General features: G+C 41.9%; 1 protein-coding gene across 2 annotated transcripts in view; it reads left to right on the top strand.

The window, feature by feature from the left end:
- USP39 (ubiquitin specific peptidase 39) overlaps positions 1–27646 on the top strand; it is a 108739-nt gene that overhangs the window by 64411 nt on the left and 16682 nt on the right. For both annotated transcript variants that reach the window (XM_069214348.1, XM_069214349.1), the window contains 5 exons: positions 3695–3789; positions 6277–6413; positions 18968–19120; positions 21080–21305; positions 22861–22935. In XM_069214348.1, the coding sequence (XP_069070449.1) occupies positions 3695–3789; positions 6277–6413; positions 18968–19120; positions 21080–21305; positions 22861–22935 (686 nt within the window). The remainder of the gene's footprint in view (positions 1–3694; positions 3790–6276; positions 6414–18967; positions 19121–21079; positions 21306–22860; positions 22936–27646) is intronic.

The raw sequence follows: 27646 nt of genomic DNA, 5'->3' as shown, positions 1-27646 counted from the left end.
AGCTCTTTTCGCCGCACCTCTAATTACGGAGGCCTTGAGACCTCCACCTCCTACCAGCATTCTCAAGCCCAAATCACCTTGGCTAGGGGATAATACAGAAATAAAATTTTTAAAAGTCAAGGGCAAATTCACAAAACCTTCCGCCATAATCACCATCCCAACCCCCCACCCACCACATAACACCTGTCAGGGGTCGTACACAAGGGTTCTTTCCCACCTGGTGGAATACCACCTCTGACCAGCAGGTGCTAGATATTATTCAACAAGGTTATTTTCTGGAGCACACTTAGGCATCCTTGAGGTGTTTGGAGATGTCAATTTCCATATTCCTATTCACCCAGCTCATTGTTGATTCCTTAGGTTTGTGATAGCCAGGCAGCATTTCCAATTCAAAGTGATTCCCTTGGAGAGTCACAACTGCCTTTTAAAGTATTCACCAAATATCTCACATTAGTAGCTGCTCACCTGTACAGACAAAACAGACACATCTTCCCATATCTAGACAACTGGCTTATCAAAAGAGCAACTAGTCAAGAATTCTTCCAACAATCAAGCCACCATAAACCTACTTCAACAACTAGGCTTTATCATTAAAGCAGTCCATTCACACCTCACCTCCAACCAATTCAAATACAACCTTATCTGGAAGCCATGGTCGACTCTTAACTGGTGATAACTTACCCCAATGCTGCTGGGATTGAATCTTTTCAGGTGCTCATTCCTCATTTTCAGCCTTATCAGCAGATAGCGGTAAAGACAGTCATGTGTCTCCTCAGTATGATGGCTTCATGCATAGCCTTACTTCTTCATGCCAGACTCAACATGTATTGGTTGCAAGAGTGCTTATAGCACCAATGGAGTCAAGCAGTGCGACATTGGGAAGATCGAGTGTTGGTTGGTCATCAAGCTTGTTACTCTCTGCAGTGGTGGAACACTAACAACATCTTAAAAAGACAGCCTTTCCTAGACCCAGTTCATCAGAGAACCGTAACGGCGGGCACCTCCCTTGGGGGAGGGGAAGTGCATTCACAAGATCTAACTGTCTATGGACACTTGACACACAGCCAGAAACATCTCCATATCGATGACCTAGCTGTTCACCATGCGCTTAAACCCTTCCCTTCTCACCTGATCGGCAAGGTATCTCTGATCAAAACAGACATGACTGAAATCTACTATCTCGAAAAGCAGGGGGGCACCTCAGCTATCTCCTCTAGCTCAGCCCATTTGGAGATGGGCACTCCAGTACAACTTTCACCTGTTAGCAGAGTGGACAACGACTTTGCAGATCTCCTCTGCAGGAGGCACCAACAAATCCACGAGTGGGAACTCCTCCCATACTTCTGGCATTGGGGTCCACAAATAGACCTTTTTTATCACAGCAGAAAACACTAAATGCCCAAACTTCGCCTCAAGGTTTCTGCGGTCCCCGCTATGGATTAGCTGGTCTGGGATATTTGTATATGCTTTTCTACCTCTGCCAATGCTTCCATTTGTGGTTCACAAACTTCTGCAAACATCTCTCACCCTCATCCTGGTGGTTCCCACATTGGTGCTTCAACCATTGTTCACCACACTCCTAGAACTTTCAGTAATTTTCCAGTTGGTACTACCGAAAAGACAGGACCATCTCAGGCAGAGCCATGGAGTAATCGGGCACCCAGTCTACAGGTCTCTCAACCTTGCAGTTTGGCTCCTGAAGGGGTTTTAGGGCAAGTTTCTAGTCTTTCCCTTTGTTCACCTTTCTCTAGATTGTTTTTCCTGCTGGATGCCCTTTAAGGTAGATTAGCTTTGCACTTCACACTTAATTTCAGGTCAATATGTATCACTGACTTTTTTTTTTTTTCTTTTTTTTTTTTCTGCTTTAGGTATTTTAAAATGTTTGGCTGTTGTAATTTATGGATTTGTATCTGTTTTTAATGTATTTTGGCATATTAATTGTATACTCAAATGATTTTGTAAAAAATCGAGTAAAGTTCTTTGAAGATGATGATGAGATGTGCTGGCCCGTCGATAAGCCAAGGTGGGCCAAGCAGTTCTACGTACACTATTTATTTCAAACAACAGTAACACCAGCAGGATAGCCACCACTTATGGAGAAGGACTGCTTTATAGTCTATGCTAAGGATGTGTATTTTTAGCCAAATGTCCCACGAACGAAAAATGTTACTTAACCAGGAATCATCTGTTTGTGACATGTAGTGCTGGAGATTCACATGCACCCACCCTCCTCCCCGGACACCTGTGTTTGTTACAGTTACTTTTATGGGTTATCTCAATTTTTTTGTTTTTTTTAGCATAGACATCTCACTAAACTACGCTCCTCTTCACATTCCATCCTCACCTGCAATGTGGGAAAACAATCTAGCAATAGTCGATGACCATATACATTACCAACAAGAGGAGGAGTAACTCTACCCTGTGTCTCAAAAGCCTTTCTTTGAAGAAAAACAACTTGCACACATCAAAGCCCAACACTAGATTCAGGATCATGCTAAGCTTGTGAATCTACAGCACTATGAGCCACATCAAACAGATGCTTACAGGTTAAGTAAAATTTTTCTTATTCTCCTCTTCAAAGCCCCACTGCATTTCTGATTATGCTACTAGGTGGAGATGTGTTGGCGGAAGGCTTGCGTTTTTAAAGAATTTTGAAGCATCTCAATGCCCAATTATTGGATAAAGGCTCTGAGAACAAGCTACAATATAAAATTTGCTTCACTTCACTAGATTCACATATCGTTAAGACACTGGCGATCCCATAGGATAGAGAGCAGTTTTACAAGAATATCAACTAGTTAATCAACAAGAAATCTGTTGCTTTAAGCCCCTGACGCAAAATGTGTTTTTTCTGTCGTCTTTGGCCAGAATTCCAGTATTCCAAATGATGATCCATCTGCATGAGGTTTACTTAATTTTTGAGGGCAGTTAAGTAAAAAACGCAATCGTGCTATTCTAGTACTTTTAGAGGAATTAGTGCCCTCTATTTACTTGAACGATGCTTACTTTCATATCGCCTTATATGAGTGTTTCCATCCGTTTCTTTGCTTTGCCATCCAAGACTTATACTCTCTTATCCTTGGTGCTGAGATCCGCAGCAGGAGATTCTTATCTAGGGTAGTAATACCACAAAAAGGGAGATCTGTGTACACCTACACATAGATAATTGGATAATGCAGTCCATTCTGTTGGAATGAGCTCGAGGGTTATGACGGAGACATGCAATGTGTTTGGGTACCGAAGCTTATCAACAAGACAAGTTCCATCCAGTACTTAAAAAAAAAAAAAAAAAATAAGTGCCAGGGACCTCGTCGGGAGATCACTGCCGCTTGCACCACCCACTGCTCCTGCCAGCACTACCAGTGACAACCACTAACCACAACACTCTTACAAGTGTGACAATTCAGACTATTCCAGGCTCCCAAAGCTGTAAGAATGGCTTGGGTGGTAGGTATAAGTTGTTTTTAATGTAGATAGAATTACTAAACCACTGTCATTGTGCTCATCTCTAAATTAGACGGACAATGCCGCCATGTGGCAGACTGTTCTAAGTGTTGGTGCTGTGCACCGGAAGCCACCTGCTCAAAGTGTTCCAGTTTATTATTCACATGATTTAGAAAGGAAGTCTGCGGAAGGTTGCTGATGTGTAACTAAAGGACCACCAGTAACCACCATGTTTTCTTTCAAATTTCAGAAGTGTTTTGGATTTTGACTTTGAGAAGCTGTGTTCCATTTCCCTCTCGCACATCAATGCCTACGCCTGCCTGGTGTGTGGCAAGTACTTCCAAGGTGAGTGCAGCTTTAAAGCCTGCGTGAGTAGAAGCGTGGGTCACTGAGCACTCAAAGTGATGGATGCCACCCCACGCCGCCTTGCATGTCTAAATTGTGAATCATGATGTTATGGAATTCTCCCTTTGAAGTACACCAACTCTGTGGTCTTCGATTTCCATGGTCACAGCAGGATAAAAGGCATGGACGCCAATAATGAAATTTGAATATGTCGGTTTGAATTACATAGCTTGGAGAATTTGAAGAAATGGTGAGAATACAAGTCTGAGCCTTGGTATTGATCCAATGTCTCTGTTTTATAATGTATTTTTGAGAGATTAGCTGGATGAATGCAGTTTAAGAGACCGGCCTTTTTAATTGAGTGACTTCGAACTTTCGACGGACCAGGGGAGACTCAGTATTTTGCTTAATTTCAACCCTGACTTCATATGTAACGAATGTTTTTGGTTTATGCTCTTGCTCTATTCAAACGTTCATATGGTGTTTGTTAGATACACTTCCCATCCACTGAGATCGTTCAGGTTAATTCTTGGACCGTAAGTCTTATCATTTCCGCAGGAAAGCGTGCCAATATAGAGAATTCAGTGCAGTGCCATAACCGTGGTGGTTGACACTACCAAACGTGCACAGCATAGTACGACAAAAGGGGCATTGCTTTTGCATGTAATAGATGTTCTTGAAATTGATTTTAATATCCTAGACTTTAATCGTACCCCTTTGTGAACCACTCTTTAAGACTGTCCTTATCCCACATGCCCTTAATTCATGGGTTGAATTCAGGTAAGAAGCCCTTTTATCCATTAAGGGGACAGAATTCATGAGAGGCATCAATTGAAACCGCTTCAGTCTGACATCCGAGGCTTTTTTCTCTAATACCACTTGTGCTATGTTAATTCCCTCCTGAACTTGACTTTGTTACAAGGGATTTTGACTCTGTTTTCTGCCGCCAGACAGAATAAGGTAATTCTAGATCAATTTGCCTTCCTGCATACACAGTTGTGTTTTGTTCCCTCCCTGTGCTTTTTTGGCACCAAAATGAGTCCCTTGTGTGAAGAAACCATGCAGGATATTGACATCTATAGCCAGCAATGGCAAATCTAATGGGTCTCTTTTTGGACCTATTGGCTTTGCAAATTTCTTTCGGTGATACTCTTCCCCCCCACACACACCCCACCATCACCCTAAAAAAAGGCTCAATTACTTGGGCACATGCATGTGTCTTCATGCATGCACACCTACAAAATGATATAGGCGCCTTTTTTTGTTTACGGATTAAGGGCGGGTCGATTAAATAAAAGAAAACATTATAAGGAGGAAGCTTTAAAGTATGTTTAAAGGCGGCCTTGACAACCCCCCCCCCCCCTTCCCACCGCCTGACAAATACCTGCTCTCCAAAAATAAAATACATTAAAAAAATTACAAAGACAGTGAGCTTGTGGGCCAGTGTAGGAGCAAGTGAGGGAAGCAGTGAGGAGTGGAGGAGGTTATACTGCACCACGTGAGGGAGAGCAACATGAGGAGCAGGGGAGAAGCACGTAATTGAGAGAGCAACATGGAGCACCGGGAGATGCAGGAAGTTTGGTGGAAGGGGAGAAGCATTTAAGAGAAATTTTGTCATGAGGGAGACAACACAGAGAGCCAGAGCTGGGCTGGTCATGGAGTGCTTTAGCCAGAAGTAAAGTAGTTTTCCTAAAAGTGAACTGGGGAAGGATAGAAGCCAGCCTCTCAGACATGGTAAAAAGGCAGTGCTCCAGGAGAGGCACAATTACAAGATGGACAAGCTGGAACAAGGAAAGCCATTGAATAAGAAGCAAGCAAATCATTGTGGCAATAAAATGAACCAATGGTGAGCAATGGCCAGGCTGTAAAGATGTGTAAATTCTTGGTAAGCCCACAATAGGGCTTTCCAACAAGACATCTTGCTCTGTCTGGTAGACTTGACCTAAAAAGAGTATGATTTATTGAAACTGGGTTCATAAGTTAAATCTACACACACAAGCAGTAGACACACCTTCTTGGTTAGCCTTTTTCTCTTCAGTGCTCACTGCAATCTATCACCTCTTGACACCACCAGCATTCTTTTATGACGTGCTGCCAGGATTTTCAATGACCTTGTAATTATCCAGAAACTAGTCTAACATCATGCAGAATGTAACTGCAGATCAGTGAGTCCATGTGCAAGGTCGTCTTTGTTGTTATGTCAATGCTTGCTAGCATTCTAGAAAGTCCTCGTAAGGCACCATGGCCGTTTTATTAGAGAAAATTAACATTTTAGAATGAGCTGCTAGTTCCCTATCCTTGCCATGGCCCTGGGTGCTCAATACTGAAGAAACAACTCCTAATTCACTATGCTTGTTATGTCACTTCTTGCTTGGAAATTAGGCTGGTGCTCTTGAATTAAATACTTTCCTAACCATAGTAATGTAGTGATATTTAGAAAGCTTTTTGACTATGACTTGACTGAAAAATAGATCTTGTCCCTTTCAGGTCGTGGGTTGAAATCTCATGCCTATATCCACAGCGTCCAGTTCAGCCACCATGTATTCCTCAACCTACACACCCTCAAGTTCTACTGCTTGCCAGATAACTACGAGATCATCGACTCGTCACTTGAGGACATAACGGTATGTGGTCTGCACAAGAGTTCTGCAGCCTTTCTATATGCATAAGAAAGCCCACGATGTGCACAATGGACCTCGTCCTGTGTGTTGGTACTGCTTGTAGATTGACAGTCACTGGAGAATGGTTGTTTCTGTGAATTCAAGGCAAAGAATGTCTTTCGTTGCTTGCCTGGCACATGCTCTTTGGTAAATGAGATTGGTTGGGGAGTAGAGTTTATTGAATTTTTCTACAAAACACCAGGTATTCTCTAATGGTTGAAGAACGCACAACCCCAGTCCTGCACATAATATCAATAATTATTACTGCCATAGTAAGAGAATGTGTGGTTGTTGGAGATATTTTATGAAAGAAGAAACATTAACAAACACAGCTGTATCATCTTTATGTGCAAGAATTCAAGACTCTCTTTATCCCCATTATAATCACATCATTTTTCTTGATATTAGCAAGCTCATTTTCACTCAGATATGTTTAGAGCATCAATGTATGTTCTGTGGACAATTAACAGATCGATTAATTACATTTCTAGTTTGTATTTCAAGGTAGTACTATAAAGTACATTTATATAAGCCATTTCAAAAAGCACACACCAGGAATTAATTTAATTTGTCTTTCATACTCAATTTAACAGTAATAGTTTCACCTCACAGAAGATGAAAAGTCGGGTTGTTGCGTAGAGCTGTGGCTCATAGGTTAGCTAGAAATCACTATAGCCAGAGTGCAGTATTCCCCGCTAACTCATAACTGCACCTTTCAGTGATTCCAGGACGTGGCCCATCCCTCAGAACTTAGGGCCAGGTGCTGGACCCAGAGTTTTGCGACTCGCCATTTGCAACTCATTAGCGAGTTGCAAAACCATATGTACAACAGTGTACCTCACACTGTTTGTGATTCCCAGTGGGGTCGCAAATGACCTACCTTATTACTATTCATGAGGTAGGTTGCAATTTGCAACCCCATTGGGAATGGCTGCACTCACAGGGATGATGGCCTGCTGGGGACAGCAGACCACCATGTCTGTGACTGCTTTCAAATAAAGCAGTTTTTTAAGAAAAGGAAAACGGGATGCATTTCAGAAACAAAAATGAAAAGTTTTCTTTTCATTTTTTCAGAGCAGTGTGCCTGCTCCGAAAAAATACTTTCACTACAATTCACGAAGGGGAAGGAGACCCCTTCCCATTTGCGAATGGGTTAGCACCAATTTGAAATTGGTGCCAACTGCGATTGTTTTGTGACCACATTCACAGTCACAAAACAGTCATACATTGCAGTGCGACTCACAATTAAGAAGAGAACACCCCTTCCTAATTTCGACTCGCAAACCTATTTTGCGATTCGGTAAGTGGATTACCGAATCACAAAATAGGGTTTGTACATGCCAAAATACTTTTTCTTGTTGCAAATGGCACGATTCTGCGAATTGAGCCGTTTGCAATAAGAAAAAAGCTATGTACATCTGGCCCTTACTGTCTTAAGGCTACATAACCACTACTGAATGTAAATCAAGCAAACGCTATAATTTCACAAGTGGCTTATGCCTTGAAAACTGAGATTACAAAACTGCCAGGCTTCTGTCAGAGCCCCTATGGCCACATGAGGTCCCTGTCTCTGCTCACAGTGTCTGGGCTTTGACATGCAGAAGACCCTTGTTTATTTGTTTCCATCTAGCATGTTAGTGTACAAGAGACCTGTTTTTCTTTCCAATTAGTATGTCTCTTTCCCCTTAGTATGTCTCTTGCACTGCCCACATCCGAGACTGATGTAACTCGTTATAGTGCGTCTCTGCGTTGTATTAATTTCAGAAATGCTCGTCTGTCCTCAGTATATTGCATGCACTTTGCTAACCCTGCCTTTATCTCACTGGCATGTCTTAGGCACTGCGAAATAAGAGCCCTTCACTCTTAAAGTTTAAGTCTACCGTTGCCTTTCATTAAGCTCTCCGTTTCCCCTCAGTTTGTCTAACGCTGTCATGTCTGCAGTGCCCCATCAGTCAGTTCTTGTTAAGTAATCCCATAGCTGAGTCCCATCTGCCTGTGTCTGTAAGTAAAAAAAAAATTGGGATGATTATTAAATTCTTGCCAAAACAGTGCAATACAACCTTTAATTTTCAAATACAATAATAGTATTCTACACACAGTTGGATATAGATTACAAAAAAATTGGCAAAGGACTCCATGAAAAAAACAGTAATCTTTAGATCGTTTCCCTCTGTAAATATTTAATTGCAGTATTGATAAATTTGAAAGTACTACTCGAAATAATAAGGGTTATTGACGTTCTGCATAATTCATAAATGAAAAAATTAACTTACGAATAGATTTCGATTCACATCTGAACTCAACTGAAGGAAGCTGAAGAAAATTAACTCTAATTATCTTTTGTCTAATCTGCTTTTATGATGGTTCCTTTTAATATCCGTTTGATATCATTGATTCCAATGATGTTATAATCAGAGACAAATTGTTTATTCAAGTACCACCTTAAAGGCTGCAAAAAGGAAGTGCTAAAGCAGTCTTTTTTTTTTTTTTTTTTTTTTTTTAACTTCCAAACGTTCTAAAGCTTGGCTCAGTAGTGTAGCCAAAGGCCATGTAGATGGGCATATGATGGCTTTGAAAGATCTAGAACAGGCCCCTTTAATGTGATGGCAAACATTTTACGAGCATTTACAATGCAACGGGGCTCGCATTTGCCTGATTTAGAGCTATTAGCATTGTAAAGTCCTAACCAGACTTTTATTGCCATATAAATTGAAAATGAAAAATAATAGTGTTACATAAGCGAGCAACTGTAAAGTGCCACAGCATGAGCGTGAAGGAGACACACAAGTAGTCCAGAAGCCAGGCGGAAAACATGGAGCCTTGTATGTTTTCAGTAGTTGGCCGGTGCGCTCAAGGAGGGCTAAACACCGGAAAAGGCATGTATGCATGCCTTTCAAAAATGAAATCAAGCGATTTTTAAAAGGCAAGGCCATGAGCCAATGAAACTGATGGGTGTGCGGTGGGCATGGTTAAAATCCCACAGAGAGATTACAGCAGGCTAGAGCGATTGTGCCCTCAATCCTAGAAAGGATGACTTAACCAATGTCCTGCCATGCTCGGCTTTAATCCGTCTTTGCCTCTTGATGGGGGAAAGACTACAAATTGTCAAAATGGTGTCGCTGTAAGCTTTATGTAGCTATTTAGGCAAGACCCCGTGTAAAATGCCTTGCAGTCCTACTAAATTGAAGTATTAATTTTGTTTTAACCACCTTCAGGAACAGAATAGTGTTTTGGCTGTGAAATTTTAGCATGGATTCTATTCAGGGCAAGCCATGGACCAACTATGCTCGTTAACCTTGATAAAAGGTAACATGGACAACCTAAGTTGATTTGCCACTGCAAGCTCATTGTAGTTCGTGGTTCAGCCCTGTATGTCTTAACCCACATAGTGAGCCCAAGTTTTTGCGGCCTCCTCAAGATCTTGTTGGCTTTGTTTTGCTTCTGTTAACAACCAACTTGTTGCGATTGTTACACAAGCATCCACACAATTGATGGTGTGATTTATAATAACCGTTTTGCCTGCATATTGGATATGTTGCTGCCCTGCTTTTGGTGAAAATTACCTTGTGCCAGCCAATGCCTCCTGCAGGTGTTCTGTGTATACGTTGAATATGGGCCAACATGCACCACTACTTTAGCCACCTATTAATCCAAATACAGTTGGAAATTGTTTGGTCCTGTCCTTCTTTCTCCCACATTCCTTTTGTTACATAAAGCAATTGAATTACTTCTAATTCGCTTTTGGAAATACTCCAGATGCACAGTCTGCTTCATAGTTCAACCCTGTCTAAGTCATCAAAGACGGCAGTATAATCCATAGAGCTTCCTAGTGACATGGACAGATTAATAGACAAGAATAGAGACGACCGTCACATTACCGATTGCGCTACATTGTGTCCTGAAGCAAGTGTTATGAAAGGGAAGCAATTGCTTCTCAAGAAGCCAGCTCTGTGCATGCGCTAATAGAAACGTAGCATTGACATCGATGGACTGAGCGATAATTTATAGGGACCTCTGAGTTGCCCTTCTTGAATAAGGAGTGGAGGATGGAGCCTGTCCATAAGACGATGACTGTAATGAATTGAACTTAAATGCTGCCAACACCCATGAGGCTCAGTTGGTTACATCTAACTTGTACAGCAGAGTTGGGAGCCCATAGGGGCCAAAAGCCCTATTGGAGCTACTCCCTTTAAGAATTTTTGCTACCCTCTTTTTGCAAAACTGTACCACACCGTGCAAGTACTTCACAGATAAATGAGTGAACTGGGGCTCACTATGAAGGCTAAAACATATTGGTCTGTACCATAATTACATGCGTGGCCTACTTCTGTTTACACTACTGGCTTAGTCTAAAAGGCACACAATATGCTTAATTCAGCTAGTCAACATTATTGCCAGTACCAGCGGTTAGACGCTGTCGAGTAGTGCTAACATGATTTCAGTTTTTGGACGTGCAAGTGCCAGAGATAACTAGGACTCTTCAAAATGTGTTTTTAACTCCAAATGTAATGTCTTATACCCTTCTTTAGGTGTGTAGCCAATCTCATGTCATTAAAACCTATCATAAATAAAATATACATTGATATGTATGCATGCATTAAGGTACTACTGATCGGCTCTCTTTTTCTATTGGATTGTTAAATAGTTTTTCACATTTTACTTCCCATCACAGAATACAGTTTGAATAGTGCGTCAGCCCACTTCAGCCAGTAGCTCTCTTGCACTGTGAGCGACACCGATTTTCCTGGCCAGATGCACATGTCTTCCCTTTAAAAAAAAAAAAAAAAAAAAAAAAGCCTTTCTGTGTCATTGCACCTCTCTTTCGATAATTGAAAACTCAGCAAATGAGTTCTGTGCTCTAAAGTTCCTTCTATTTCAAGATCACGTTGATTGTTATACTTTCACTTGACTCCCCTGTTCTGTGCAAATCCTTGTAGGTCACCACTCCATCAGTAGCTCTTCCAAAGGCACGCCATAATTGAAAAAAAAAAAAACAATTCGGAAGGAATTGGTCGCAAATCAAGGCATCATATATATGTACGGTGGCATGTGTAGCTGCAGATACACATGCTGTGCATTATCCTGCCATCTAGTGTTGGGCTCGGGGTGTTACAAGTTGTTTTTCTTCTAAGAAGTCTTTTCGAGTCACGAGACCGAGCGACTCCTCCCTTTCGGCTCCATTGCGCATGGCCGTCGACTCCATCTTAGATTGTTTTCTTTCCGCCATCGGGTTCGGACGTGTTCCTCTTCGCTCCGTATTTTGAATCGGGAAAGTTAGCTACATATTGAAAATTCAACGGTATTGTTCTCACTCTGTACCGGTTTAGTGTTAGCGTATCGCAGAAGCGCTCCGGCGGCCCTTCGGGGCTTCCGCTCTTCAGCGGGGCCTGGTCGGCCCGACCGCATCCATCGACGAAAACTATGGACCGGACCCGCTTCCGCTTCTGTCGGAAGTGCCACTCGAAGTATCCCTATACAGACCAACACCTGGTCTTTAATCTGTGTTTATCACCAGAACACAGGGAGGATACTTGTGTGAGGCCTGTCGAGCGTTTCGATCAAAAAAGACCCTACGTGATCGAAGAACGAGAAGACTACAAATGGCGTCGACACCGAGAGAACAAATCGACGTCGAGGAGGAGGAAAGAATTTCCATCCAGGGGACGGACTCTGACGAATCCGAAAATGAGCGACCCGCGACGATGCAGAAAACTGTGAGTAAAACTGCCCCGTCCAAAACTCACACAAAGATCGTTAAGGCCAAGGGGACGCCACCGCCAGCAGGCCATGGCTTAACCCATCGAAAAGAAGGTGACCAAACATCGGCACCGAAAAAGGCCAAAGATTTGCCCAAGATATCCGACTCCGGTCAAGATTCCGGCACCGAACGATCTCGACACCAAGAGTTCGACTCACCCAAAACGAGAAAAGTAACGTCGGAACCGAAAAAGACTTTTCCGGAAGCATCAGTACCGAAAAATGCGGCTTTGGAGCTGAAAAGAAGCTCTTACACAGAAGAGCAAAGACTTTCCAGCTAAATGCATGAAAAACACAGATTTGAGCAGGAAATAAGTATGATGGAACCAGACCATACGCAAAGGAGGTTGCATATCCAGAAAGAGACTGGAAAAATACAAACTCTTCCTCCAATTAAAACCAAAAGAAAACTGGCATTTTATGAGTCAGAAATGCAGGCGAAGGTGGCCAGAGATAAAACCTGACCACCAAGTTTTCTCCACAACCTTCCCCACTACACTCGCCACATCTGTCCCCGGTAAGAAAACCTCCAATGCAGTCACCTACGCATATAGAGATGACACAGGATGATCATGATGCATGGGACTTATATGATGCACCAGTATCAGACAACAGCCCAGATTGTTACCCAACAAGGCCGTCACCTCCAGAGGACAGTACTGCATATACGCAGATACTATCAAGGGCAGCTACGTTCCACAATGTAGCAATGAATTCAGAGCCAATAGAGGAAGATTTCCTGTTCATCACCTTGGCACCCACCCACACTTCCTACCAGAGTCTGCCAATGCTCCCGGGCATGCTCAAACATGCAAAACAGGTATTCCAGGAGCCAGTTAAAGGAAGAGCTATCACGCCTAGGGTGGAGAAGAAGTACAAGCCTCCTCCAACAGACCCTGTGTTTATAACACAGCAACTTACACCGACTCAGTGGTTGTAGGAACAGCAAGAAAGAGGGCAAACTCTCAATCGTCAGGAGACATTCCACCGCCTGACAAAGAGAATAGGAAGTTTAACGCAGCGGGCAAACGAGTGGCAGCACAAGCAGCCAATCAATGGCGGATTGCTAATTTGCAAGCCCTACTTGCTCGCTACGATAGGGCACACTGGGACGAGATGTAACACATTATACAACACTTGCCCAAAGAACACCAGAAACGTTCCCAGCAGGTTGTGGAAGAAGGACAAGCAATATCCAACAACCAAATAAGAGCCGCATTAGACTCTGCAGACACCGCAGCACGAACGGTCAACACTGCGGTAACCATTCGCAGGCATGCATGGTTAAGAAGCTCTGGATTCAAGACAGAAATCCAGCAAGCAGTGTTAAACATGCCTTTTAACCAAGAACAATTGTTTGGGCCGGAAGTGGACACCGCAATTGAAAAATTAAAGAAAGACACGGACACAGCCAAAGCGATGGGCGCGCTCTACTCCCCACAGGGCAAAGGCACATTTAGAAAGCCACAATTTAGAGGGGGGTTTCGAATGCAAACACCAGAGCCTTCTACCTCGCAAACCAGACCCACCTATCAGGCACAATACCAGAGGGGAGGGTTTCGTGGCTCATATAGAGGAGGACAATTCCCAAGAGGAAGGGTAAAGTTCTAGACACCAAAAACAAGCCAAACCAAACAGTGACTCCAATGTCACAAAACCCCAACACTTAACACTAGTGGGGGAGGGAGAGAGACTTACCGCATACTATCAGAACTGGACACGCATTACCAAGGACGCATGGGTCCTAGCCATTATCCAACATGGTTCTTGCATAGAAGTCACATATTTCCCGTCAGATGTGCCCCCAAGGGCACACAATATGTCCAAACAACACTTAGACCTGTTACAAATGGAGGTCCAAGCACTATTACAAAAACAAGCAATCGAGTTAGTAGCCAACCATCAGAAAGGAACAGGCGTCTACTCGCTATATTTCCTAATTCCAAAGAAGAACAAAACATTAAGACCTTTCTTAGACCTCAGAACACTGAATCTATTCATCAAGTCAGACCACTTCCACATGGTAACACTTCAAGACGTGGTTCCCTTACTAAAAAAGGAGGACTACATGTCAACATTGGATCTCAAGGATGCGTACTTTCACATACCCATCCATCCTTCCCACAGAAAATACTTAAGCTTTGTGATACACGGCGTACACTATCAATTCAAAGTGTTACCGTTCGGGATAACAACAGCCCCAAGGGTATTCACAAAATGCCTTGTGGTAGTAGCCGCTCACATAAGGAGACAGCACATGCACGTATTCCCATACTTAGACGACTGGCTAATAAAAACCAACACTCAACAACAGTGTCTTATTCACACGCAATACGTTATAGAAACTCTACACAAACTATGGTTCTCTATAAATTACCAGAAATCACATCTGCAGCCATCCCAAATACAACAATACTTGGGAGCAACACTCAACACACAAAAAGCAATTGCCACTCCAAGTCCACAAAGGGTTCAACCGTTCCAAAATATAACATCAAGCATACATTCAAACCAACACTACCCAGTAAGGTTTGTAATGAAACTTCTAGGCATGATGTCTTCATGCATAGCCATTGTCCCAAACGCAAGATTACACATGCGGCCCTTACAACAGTGCCTAGCAAAACAATGGACACAAGCACAGGGTCATCTTCAAGATCTAGTGTTGATAGACTGCCAGACACACTCCTCGCTTCAATGGTGGTACCCTGTAAATTTAAAAAATGGGCGGCCATTCCAAGACCCAGTGCCTCAAGATGTGATAACAACAGATGCTTCCATGATGGGGTGGGGAGCACACCTCAAAAAGCACAGCATACAGGGTCAATGGGACAATCAACAAAAACAATTCCACATAAATCATTTGGAACTGCTGGCAGTGTTTCTAGCATTAAAAGCATTTCAACCACTAATAGCACACAAACACATTCTTGTCAAAACCGACAACATGACAACAATGTATTATCTCAACAAACAAGGAGGGACACACTCGTCACAACTGTGTCTCTTAGCACAAAAAATTTGGCATTGGGCAATTCACAATCACATTCGCCTAATAGCACAATACATCCCAGGCATTCAGAACCAGTTAGCCGACAATCTCAGTCGAGATCACCAGCAGACACACGAATGGGAAATTCATCCCCAGATCCTACAGGATCGCTTCCTACGCTGGGGAACACCAAAAATAGACCTATTTGCAACAAAAGAAAACGCAAAATGCCAAAACTTCGCGTCCTGGTACCCACACCACAATCCAAGGGCAATGCGTTATGGATCAGTTGGTCAGGGATATTTGCTTATGCTTTTCCCCCTCTCCCATTCATTCCTTATCTGGTAAACAAACTAAGTCAAAACAGACTCAAACTAATACTCATAGCACCAACCTGGGCTCGCCAACCGTGGTACACAACACTGCTGGACTTATTAGTGGTACCGCACATCAAATTACCAGACAGGCCAGATCTGTTAACTCAACACAAACAACAAATCAGACACCCGAATCCAGCATCGCTCAATCTAGCAATCTGGCTCCTGAAGTCTTAGAATTTGGACACTTAAACCTTACACAAGAATGTATGGAGGTCATTAAACAAGCTAGAAAACCTACTACAAGACATTGTTACGCAAACAGATGGAAAAGATTTGTTTACTACTGCCACACTAATCAGATTCAACCACTACATGCTTCCGCAAAGGACATTGTAAGCTACTTATTACACTTACAAAAGTCTAAGCTAGCATTCTCTTCAGTTAAAATACATCTCCCGCAATATCTGCCTATCTGCAGATTACACATACAACATCGCTTTTTAGAATCCCAGTCATCAAAGCATTTATGGAGGGACTAAAAAGAATCATACCCCCAAGAACACCACCAGTACCTTCGTGGAACCTTAATATTGTATTAACACGACTCATGGGACCACCATTCGAACCCATCCACTCTTGTGAAATGCAATACTTAACTTGGAAAGTAGCCTTTCTAATAGCTATCCCATCACTTAGAAGAGTAAATGAGATACAAGCATTCACTATACAAGAACCCTTTATACAAATACATAAACATGAAGTGGTTCTCCGTACAAATCCTGAGTTCCTACCAAAGGTCATATCGCCATTCCACTTAAACCAAACAGTGGAACTCCCAGTCTTCTTTCCACAACCAGACTCTGTAGCTGAAAGAGCCTTACATACATTAGACATAAAGAGAGCACTAATGTATTACATTGACAGAACAAAACAATTTCGTAAAACAAAACAATTGTTCGTAGCCTTCCAAAAACCTCATGCAGGTAATCCTATATCCAAGCAAGGCATTGCCAGATGGATAGTTAAATGTATTCAAACTTGTTATATTAAAGCAAAAAGAGATCTACCTATTACACCAAGAGCGCATTCCACTAGGAAAAAAGGTGCCACAATAGCTTTTCTGGGGAATATACCTATGACAGAAATGTGTAAGGCAGCCACCTGGTCTACGCCTCATACATTCACTAAGCATTACTGTGTAGATGTATTAGAGACACCACAAGCCACAGTAGGACAGGCTGTATTAAGAACATTATTTCAGACAACTTCAACTCCTACAGGCTAAGCCACCGCTTTTTGGGGAGTGACTGCTTATTAGTCTATGCACATCATGTGTATCTGCAGTTACACATGCCACCGAACGGAAAATGTCACTTACCCAGTGTACATCTGTTCGTGGCATGAGACGCTGCAGATTCACATGCGCCCTCCCACCTCCCCGGGAGCCTGTAGCCGTTATTAGTTGAATGAAAATTGTAAATAAATAATATTTTAATACACATTATGTACATACATACCTGCTCCATTGCACGGGCACATCTAGTATATTCACAACTCCTACCTCACCCTCTGCGGGGAAAACAATCTAAGATGGAGTCGAAGCCCATGCGCAATGGAGCCGAAAGGGAGGAGTCCCTCGGTCTCGTGACTCAAAAAGACTTCTTCGAAGAAAAATAACTTGTAACACTCCGAGCCCAACACTAGATGGCAGGATAATGCTCAGCATGTGAATCTGCAGGGTCTCATGCCACAAACAGATGTACGTGACCAAGGCTGCTAGTCAGCCGAAACGCGTTGTGCTGAATAAACTTACTTCTCTTTTGACCTCCTGAGAGTGCTGCTGTTATATAATAATTTTGTGGTTGAGAAGAGATTAACCGGAGTGCGCTGCCGGTCTTTTTGCTGCACCACCCCTCTTGGGCCACTTGGAGCTCTTTTTTGAGCACATGTATGGAAGATATATATATATATATATATATATATATATATATATATATATATATATATAGATATATATATAGATATATATATAGATATATATATATATATATCTATCTCTAAAAAGAAAACTATAATTTAAAACGTCCATTCTGCCTTCTTGCACCTGAGTATAATTGCTTGGGGAACCCGATACAGTGCTCCCATTCGGTGTTTATCAAGTAGCAGAAGGATGTAAAAACGGCAGGAGCTAGCAAGATCCTCTCATTGAATGGTTGGAAAACTTTGTTTACCACCGTTAAGAGTATTCAGAGGGACATCATGATTGTTTGCAGAAGCAGATACCATCTAGTTAAGATTGAAGACTATTTTCTAAACAACCTCTGGGAAGTCGTGGCTCAGTAGAAGACTTTTTAGCATGGATTGATTTGAATCTGTTAAAGTCCGCTGGCGTTGTAGTGCAGTCACGTTAATCAGTAATACGCAGGTGGCCCTGTTAATTAAAGGAACTGCATGAATGACAGGGTGGCCTTCGTTTAAATGTAAATCACGGTGTGCTTGGAGGTGCAACCTTTTTTTGTACTAAATCTCACAGCTTGAGTGGAAAAAATAAGTATGTTTTCGAGACTGTCCATTGTTAAGCTGAATGTGCCGCCTTCTTAAAAATGTCATTATGGTGAAGTCTGTAGGGTTCGCCTCTGCATACTCCTGGCTCTGTCCTTCGCTGAGGCCTGCTTGTTTCAACTCTGTATGTGACATGCACTGTTCTGGTACAGAATGCTGTGTGTATATCTTCAGTATGCCTCCTGAAACACCTGTAAATAAACCTTGCCCGTCTCTCTTCAGTAAGTCACAGGCTCTATTTACTGATGAGCCAGGTATGTGCCCTTCATTAAGCATACCTGAGCCCTGACTGCATGTTTCTTCTCACTTCTTCTCCGGCAGGGTTCACTGCTGAGCCTTGTTTGTTATATTTTAGCAGTTCTCATGCTGTCCCCATATTTACACCATTTATCTCATAGATAGCCTTTTCTGTCTCCCTGCTCTACATCTTGGACACTCCTCATATCTGAGCCATATCAGTTTCTCCTCACCATGCATCATCATTGCTCAATATTTATCTGTTTTCTTCTTTTCTGTATTTTTATTGCTATTTAAAGTATTGATGTCTTTCTCAGTGCTCTTTTTGTACTGCCCAACACCAAATCACTAACCTTTGCCTTTCCCCCGCTTTGATGTGTATAATCCTTTCCAATAGCTTTTTACTGTCCTCCTTTCCATCTCCCCACAATCTGTCTGTTACTTTCAAACAGTGAGCTTAGTGTGTATTTTTTTTTCCCCTCAGTCTGTCTCTGTACTTATTTCGTTATTTATTTGTAGTTTTTGTTGCACAGCCCAAGCCTCCGGAGCAGCAGAGTGCTTCATTTAGGTACAGGAACTCACAGCTAAGCCATATTTGTATGCCCGCTTTGTGTTCTGTGTATATGAGACTTCTGCTTGTCTCTCCTCAGTATGTTCTAAAGCCCACCTTCACTCGCCAGCTGATAGCAAACCTAGACAAACAAGCAAAGCTGTCCCGAGCATATGATGGCACCACCTACCTCCCGGGAATTGTGGGGCTAAATAATATCAAAGCCAACGACTATGCAAACGCCGTACTACAGGTAAGGCCTGCTGCAGTTTGTAAGCCGGTAGAAGGTGCTGACTGGTTAAGGTCTTGATTGGTTGAATCCTTAAAACGTATTTAGTGAAAGACAGCGCATGTTGTAGGCCATGATTTTATGTTGGGTATGAAGTTGGTGATTAACTTTAAATTACGATATTTGGGAGAAATGTAGGGCTCGTGGTATGTTCTGTGCATGGTATATGATGAAAGCACCATTGAGTCAAATCTGGCCCGGCGATACTCCTTAGTGTATGTTATAGACAGCAGTGGCACTCGATAGGCAATAAATGGGTTTGGCTACTAATCCTTGAGCAAAGTTGAATGGTCGCCAGCAGACCCCCAGCACACTAATACTCATTGACAGGAATGTGTAGTGACCCAGTGATACCACAGTGCTCAACTGTGGTTACATAGCTGTAAGCCTCCCTCTTTGTCTCTGAGGATGTCTTTTCTCCCTCCCTCGCTTTGCCTGTCTCTGCATCCAGTTCATTAATAAAGTACATACCAATAGTGGTGGGCCTGTCACTTAAGGTTTGAGACAGATGCCTTACTTCAGGGTATTTCACGGTCCCTATGGATCCTGGAGGCCAAAACAAGCTGAGATTTCCTTTTACTTCTGTCTGCTAACTACGCTGTAACATCATGCGCCAACAATGAAAGACACAACATTAACCTTTGATGTAACACAAGAGAACATTATACTCGTCAAGTGCCTGAACTGCACAGTTTGGAACCAGAAAACCTGGAATCCATCCCAATTTCCCTGCTTGGCCAGCCTATGGGATTGTAGGTGAATATTTTATTTAATGGAGCCTCCTTTTTCTTCATTTTCACATATGAAACACCTTCAAATATGCAAGGCCAGGATGTGCTCTGTACAAAAACCTCTTGCATTTAATAAGTCTGTAATGTTGCTCCATATATAATCTAGGCCACATATAGGGTGTACTTGACAACAGCCATGCCTTTCACTTTCCTAGTGGCATTGTTGTCGGCAAAGAAAAGTGTGATTGTTTCTAAGTTCATGTTTAAAAACTGTTCGTTGTAATAAACGCTTCCAAGTGCAATGATACCCTTGGATGTATCAAGGTAAAACGCTCTCGCATGTTCAACAAATACACTTTTTTTAAAAAAAATATTGAAGCTCCTTTTTTATAGTTTTATATGATGTTATATGATGCTTGTGCCTGGCTTTTAGAACCAATCCAGACTCTTCACTCTTTCCTGGCTCTGCTCTTCTTGTTAAATTGTTGGTTTACCCACTTCTGCATACCATCCTGGCTTGTGTTTATGAACAAACCAGCTTGCAGATGTTTATTGATGTTAGCTGACAACAGAGGGCCCTCATAGTGTGTGGCCCGGCTTTCTTCTTAGGGTATATCCAATTTCAGTCGATTTCTTGCAGAACAGGAGTTAATCTCTTTATAAAGTTTGCACTCTTAGTTTGCTCACCACAAACCTGTTCCTTGAAAACTTGAAGAAAAGGAATGAAGGTAAGAATCTGCAAGTCTTTGTTCTTGGTGTGGTAACCTCTGTATTAGCACCAAGACGTGTAATTGAAGAATTACCTAGCAGATGGAAATGGGTATTGATATTAGAGTAAGTCTTTGGACATCTCTTGGCATGTTCACCCACGGGTATAAAGTAGTATTCCCTCTAATGCTGCTGGCTGGAATTTTCCTGATCTCTCGTAAAGGTGCTTCTGCTTCGTAAAGGTAAAGGGGGGATTTTAGTGGTTCTTACTCTTAGTTAGTTCTGTCAGAAAGGAGCTATGTCCTATTGATCGTTGGCACAATGATTATTTGTATTGAGGTGTTTTTAATTGAAGATTATTGCAATAGAAGTGATCCCTTGCTGCTTCATACTTTTAAGGAGAATGTGGGGTGGGGGCCTCTCTCCCTGTCGGGCTATGGATAATTTTGCTTTACCTCTCACCATCTCCCTCTCTCCTTGACAGGCGCTTTCAAATGTGCCTCCCCTGCGGAATTACTTCTTGGAGGAGGGTAACTACAGAACCATCAAGCGCCCACCTGGTGACATCATGTTCTTGTTGGTGCAGCGCTTCGGTGAGCTTATGCGCAAGCTTTGGAACCCCCGCAACTTCAAGGCACATGTCTCACCTCATGAAATGCTGCAGGCCGTGGTACTGTGCAGTAAGAAGACCTTTCAGATCACAAAGCAAGGTGCATATATATTTATATATGTTTGTGTGTGTGTGTCTTAATGTCCTGTTCCGAGGAAGGTTTTGTACCACTGCATGACACAATCTGTAGGCGTGGGAGCCTCATCTCTGCCGGAGATGAAGACGGTCCCTGGTGGCAACGTTCACAGATTGTGCATTCACCCTTCTGGATGTGTAAGTCTTGTGATGCTCTGCTAATGTCCTCTTCCCACACAATTAGGGAATAGGAGGAGAAGATCGGAAGTGCCCTTCACGTGGTGGGATTAGATGTGCACTGTGGATGGATGCACCATCCCCATTGGTGCCACTCCCACATTGGTGGCCTCCTAAATAAAACAATGCTGTGACAATTTGTGTTCTCTCCTATCAGTTTTTTGTCCAATGGTACAACATAATATTGTGTTTCCTTTGCATTACTGCTCCTAATATTATTCTCTGACTGATGGTGCATTACACCTTTATTGTCCTTCCCATCAGTGCTGCTTCTTTCTGTCTCATTCTCGAATTGACCCAACGACCTGTCTAGGGCTCATTTGCCTTTGAAAGCTTGAGAGGGGCTATTGAGCCCTTGCTCAAATTGTTGATTTCCTTCATCCTAGTAGGAGGAGGTCGAATCAACTTTGGGCCTTTTGAAATTTGTGCAGTTTCTGCTCAGGTTGGCAGCCATGATTGCTCTTCCACTTCTTCCTCCTTCATGGGATGTATATATTCAGCAATAGTCCGTGTCCCTGCCTTTAAAAAATAAATATGAGAATAAAATACTAGAAGGCAACTGCTTATGTCACAAATTCCCATTGTTGCTCTTTTAGTATCCTTTTACTCATTCAACAGCATCTCTGGCTGGTGCATGTCGCGTATACTTGCGTACAGCTCCGACTGCACCTGTGACTTGGTTAGATCTTATTGGAATTATAATTTGTGCTTCCATCTCTGACATACCCTCACCCATCACGCTGCCAGGCGCAGTTTCCTTTACACCACGTGGTCCTCATTCATGAGAAAAAAACACTTTCCATACAGACTCAAAACAACACCCTACTTAGGGTAGCTTGCTATCCGTGTGGGTAAGGGTGTTGATGCCCTAAATGGCTGTATGAAACATTATACAAATGCCATAATGCACTACAATATCCGAGAGTGCCACTTTATCGATATTTCTTCATTGGTGCCTCATCTGATCACTCCTCATACACAGACACTTGCCCTCACAGTGTAGAGCTTTAGTGAAGTTACTCTCCCTCACTTATGCTCAGTCTTTCGTAGCTGTGCCTCCACTGGAATTACGTCCATTTGGGAAACACCCTTATTGGTCACACATATCTTGGCGACATCTCTTTTAATCCAATCTTTGTCTCATCTTCAATGCCTTTTGCAGTTTTCATTTCTGTTATCTCCTTTAGCTATGCTTATAATAATTTCGTTTTCTGATCTTTCTATCCTCGCCTTCCTCCCTGGGTGCTGCTTTCCTCCATTTTCCAAAATTTCTCTGCTTTATTTCTCTTTCTTCATCTCGCTGTCTTTTCCCCCCTTAAACCTTCCTCTTTCTCTCTGTCCAGGCGATGGTGTGGACTTCCTATCCTGGTTCCTTAACGCTCTTCATTCAGCATTGGGCGGAACTAAGAAGAAGAAAAGTAAGTTGTGTGCCCTCCTACATACATGGCCTACATGTGTGCTGTGTGTTTCATGATTTAATGTTTGTTGTCGTTTGTAAAGAACCAGATACAGAAGATACACCTCTGTGATCCCTTCAAATTGGGCTTTTTGTTTTCTGTTGATTTGTCATGAAGTGAGGTCCTTCTGCAAGCTGTTGGCTATTTCCAGGGTACACAGTCCTCTCACGCGTGCCAAGATTCTGTTGGACTTTAACTGGTGCTTTGTGGGCTAAACCTTATTTTGACAGTGAATGTCCCTGAATATCTCAAGCTGTGTTCAGTACACACCCTTGTTTTGATATATTCCCTGACGTATACAAAAAAGTGATGGCTGGAAGGCTTGAATTAATCTCCGCCACTGCAGTATAAGACTGATTTGAATATGACTTGGTCCAAACCGAGGTGGTATGATGTGCAAAATAATGATGAACTGATATGCGTCCTGAGTAATTACTACTGGCTGAGATTAATTGAAGTATTCTGTCCATCACTTTTTTTTTTTATAGTTCAGTCTGGCGTCCTAACTGGAATGGATATGCCCAGACATGGGTACCATGCACCTCGTGCGACTGGAACCAAGCTATACCCTGCTGATAAGCCCTAACAGAGCTGAAGCCAGTCCTGGGTTGCTTGTGTTCCGGTTCAGGGAGAACCTGGCTTGGCAATTAATGCTGTACTGTTCTCAGGCTGGATTCAAACTGAAGTGAAATGGTGTGCAAAACAATTGACAGGGATGCAGCAGGATTAATTCCCAGTCTCTGAAATTAATTCAAGTGTTCCACCCATCACTTTTTTTTTTTTTTTTTTAACTTCCTTTGGTTTCAACTGTTCCCTGTCAGGGCAAGCAGAGCGTGTTCTCATGAAAATCTCTGACTAGCCATCACCAGTAACGTATGTCTTTGGGCCACTTGACCTCTTAAAGCAGAGTGGTGCTCAGTTGGACATGTGATTGAAGGCTGATAGTCTGCTTTCATTCACTTTCATAGACCCTAAATTGAGAAAATATACAGCACAGTTGAGTCAGGTTAGACAAAGAATCGGAAGACCTGCACGCTCACTGTGATACACCTTGCACAAACAACACTAAAACACCCCATGTCCACATGGATTGTGCAGCAGGTTCCAGCACCTACCCACAACTTTCATTACGCAACACACACACAGTCTGTCCACAGACCACTTTAACAGCAGACCCTCAATGACATATGTCTGTTCACCAGATTGCTATTGGTGGGGGACGGGGGTCAAGTACTAAGATCCCACATTCTGATACCAATATGCAGCTGGGAAATTGGTGAATCTCCATAGTGTATTTCTTGTGGCAAACAGTGTGCATATCCTCATTATTGCCCTTGCCATACAGTTATTTTTGAAAAGATTGTTTTTTTTCTTCAAAATTGTGGCAGATTTTTCAAATGAGAGTTGAGTTCGAGTAGTATTGGTGATGTCCGAGAAGTCTTTAAAGGATTCTTTTTTTCAAGAGGTGTCTAAACCCGGTCACAAATCTAGGTCTTTTGACATTGGTATCAGTCTCTCTAAAAAGTCTTTAAAGGACCGAAACATTTGGCACTTTCTTTGCTAGAGGAGCAAGGTAAATCTGTACTCTCATACCTTACCAAGCCACAGCAACAGTAAAAGCCTGTGGCTTTTATACCAAGATCTTCGGTTACGGAGAAGAGATCCTCTGAGTCTACTGTGTAGGTTAACTTTTTTGATTGGCCACATAATGAAGGAGAAAAGGACAGGAAGAGACATAAAAGAGAGAAATATTGATTAAAAAGTATCCGTATCACACCAACGACCTTAGAATGGTAGTAGTCCTTGAAAACACTCTTAGAAAACAGAATATTTATTTGTGGAATCAGGAATTCCAGTGATAAAAATAAATAAAATATCTTCATTGATAGTGAAGGCGACAGTTGTCTCAGTGTCAACAACTACTGCTCAGTCATCAGTGAAGAAAAGAGTTTTTGTCTTCTGCAGGTATGATAGTGGAATTACTACTCTAAGGGCCAGATGTTTCAAACCTTATTGAGATTACAAACGGCCCAGTGGGCTGTTTGCAATCGCAAAAATGTATTTTGGTATGTATTAAGTCCAATTTGCGATTCAGTAACTTGTTACCGAATCGCAAATTGGATTTGCGACTAAATACTGATTCGGTATTAGTAAGGGGCGTGTCCAGGGCATCCCTTCCTAATACTGAATCGCAGAGGTAAGTATGATTGCTTTGTGATCATGAATGCGGTAGCAAAACGATCAGTTACCACCAATTTTAAATTGGTGGTAACCCATTCGCAAAGGGGAAGGGTCCCCAAAGGACCCCTTCCCCTTTGTGAATGCATGAGAAAACATTTTTAAGAGCAGGCAGTGGTCCCACAGACCACTGCCTACTCTTAAAAAATGAAAAGAAAACTTTTCATTTTTAACTTTTTTTTTTTATTTTTATTTTTTTTAACTCATCCTGTTTTCCTTTAAGGAAAACTGGCTTCATTTAAAAAAATAAAAGATTACTTTATTGAATTGCAATCACAGACAGGGTGGTCGCCTGAGCCCAGCAAGCCACCATCCCTGTGATTGTAGCCATTCACAATGGCTCTCAAATTGCGACCTACCTCATGAATATTAATGAGATAGGTTCATTTGCGAGCCCTTGCAAATCGCTATATGAAACTCCTGTAGCTTCATACATTCCAATAGTGATTACTTAATTGCAATTCGCAAAATAAAATCGCTATTTGGTAATCGCTATTGGAATTAATGATACATCTGGCCCCAGATGCTATATCAGTTGTGGTGATTACATGCAAATGTAATCCATACGAGTAATGTGCTACTTGTGTGCATTTGTTTGGACTTGAATATCGTTGCTTGAGATTGACAATACTACTGCGGACACCTGTGGGGGACCTGGTAGTGTTGCTTCAGGGTTTAAATATCAGAGATTGAGGCAATTCATTTGTCTGCAAACCAGTTCTTCAAGCTGTCTTTGATCCTGACACGTATCTTCCTAAAACAGCAGTGAGGATCATGGCAGCAGAGAATGTAAATATGGTGCTTTTGAGGTTAATGGAAACATTCATAGACGAGAAATCTTATCTAGTAAGTTAAACCAGGGTTGTGTAGGGGGGACACCTTCATTAACAAAAAACAAGCAAAAAAAGAGCCAGACTTGTTAAAGTGTCCTTGTTCGCACAAGAGATAAAGGTCTGATTTCTCTTGGAACGTTTCTACATCTGTTTTTTCTTTATCTGTTAACCACCAGCTAGATGATGTCTATGATCTGTATTGATTAGAGTGCATCTGGCTGCTCTCTCTCATTATCTGAAATTGACTGTTTTTCACTCTTCTCATCAAGATTAATTAAGGAATTCCTGAGTAATGTATTCAGATCTGTATTTTCAGTTGTAAGGTTACCCCATCATGGGAACTGAAAACTAAAAAGGAGGCTTTATTAATAAAGCCAGAATCGTATTCAACCTGTCCGCAAATGTACTGCTCAACATTTGTCTTGGAAGACAACCTGCTTGTGGGCTATTCCTTCTGGGAGAAGATTTAGTGAGATTTGAGTGCACTTCTTTTTTTTTCTTTCCCTTTTTTTTTTTTTAAAACAGTTTTAGGATTTTTGATCTTGGAGACAGGACTGTGGTAATTTTGCTGTTTACAGGCAAGGAGTTGTGTGAGAAAATTGAAAGCATAAAAATCAATATGCTACGTATGTACACTCATGGCATTGCTTTAGTTTTGTGTGTATAATCTGAGAGTAAAAAAGTAATAAATAAAAATACACAATCTGCAAGAAAAATACCATTGCACAACATCTATGTCATTAGAGGCCTCAGAAAAAGGCTACCTTTCCTAGAAAGCTGCTCAAACTATAATATTTGACATATTGACTTGGCCACCAATGTCAGGATCTCTCTTTAAGTATATTCTGACCTTTATGCATCTTGAAAAATTTACCATGTCTATTAGACTATCGATTCTGTAAATGTTCTATATCTTCATCAACTATAAATGCATTGATTGATAGAGCGATTTGAAGCTTTCAAGAATGTGTGATAGCTAGTCAAGCAGCGGGTAATAAATGTGTAATTAATTTGCCTAACTCAGTCACATAAGGATAAATGGTATCTTCCCTAGGTTTCCCTCAACAGCAAGATTGTAGGATTGAACAGGAAGTTTACCCTGTGATAGCCTTGATATATTGCCTAATATTTCCTTCCAGTAGAATAGGATATTTGTAAAGCACTTTCATATAAAGAGCAGTATCTTTGTTTTTCTAAAAAATAGTGTGGCTCTCTGGACTAATCTTAAATTTATCCCAATAGTCCCATTATCATTCCACCTAAATCACTGGACAGTCTTACCTACTTTTGATTGTTTGATGTATTATACCTGCTCAGGAGTCCATGGGCACGGCTATTTGTGCCGAAGTTTGAGCACATTCTATAGGAGGAATGACGGCCGCACCATGTTTCTTTACTGGAATCTTGCTTACAGTGATATGTATAAGCAGAAGTGTGGCGATCCACACGTATTCATCAAACACTACTGCATTGACAACAAGTCCAAGATAAAACCGGCAGCTAAGCAGGCAGTCTCTTTTCATAAGGTGAGCCTCATTCTTTCTTTATAGGTCTGTATCAAGTATGTGAATCTACAAGAGATCTAGAGTAGCTGGCAAAAA

This window comes from Pleurodeles waltl, chromosome 11, assembly GCF_031143425.1.
Source record: "Pleurodeles waltl isolate 20211129_DDA chromosome 11, aPleWal1.hap1.20221129, whole genome shotgun sequence".
Classification (NCBI taxonomy): domain Eukaryota; kingdom Metazoa; phylum Chordata; class Amphibia; order Caudata; family Salamandridae; genus Pleurodeles; species Pleurodeles waltl.
Note: the sequence above shows the minus strand (reverse complement) of the source record. Positions and strands in the feature narration are given on the sequence as shown.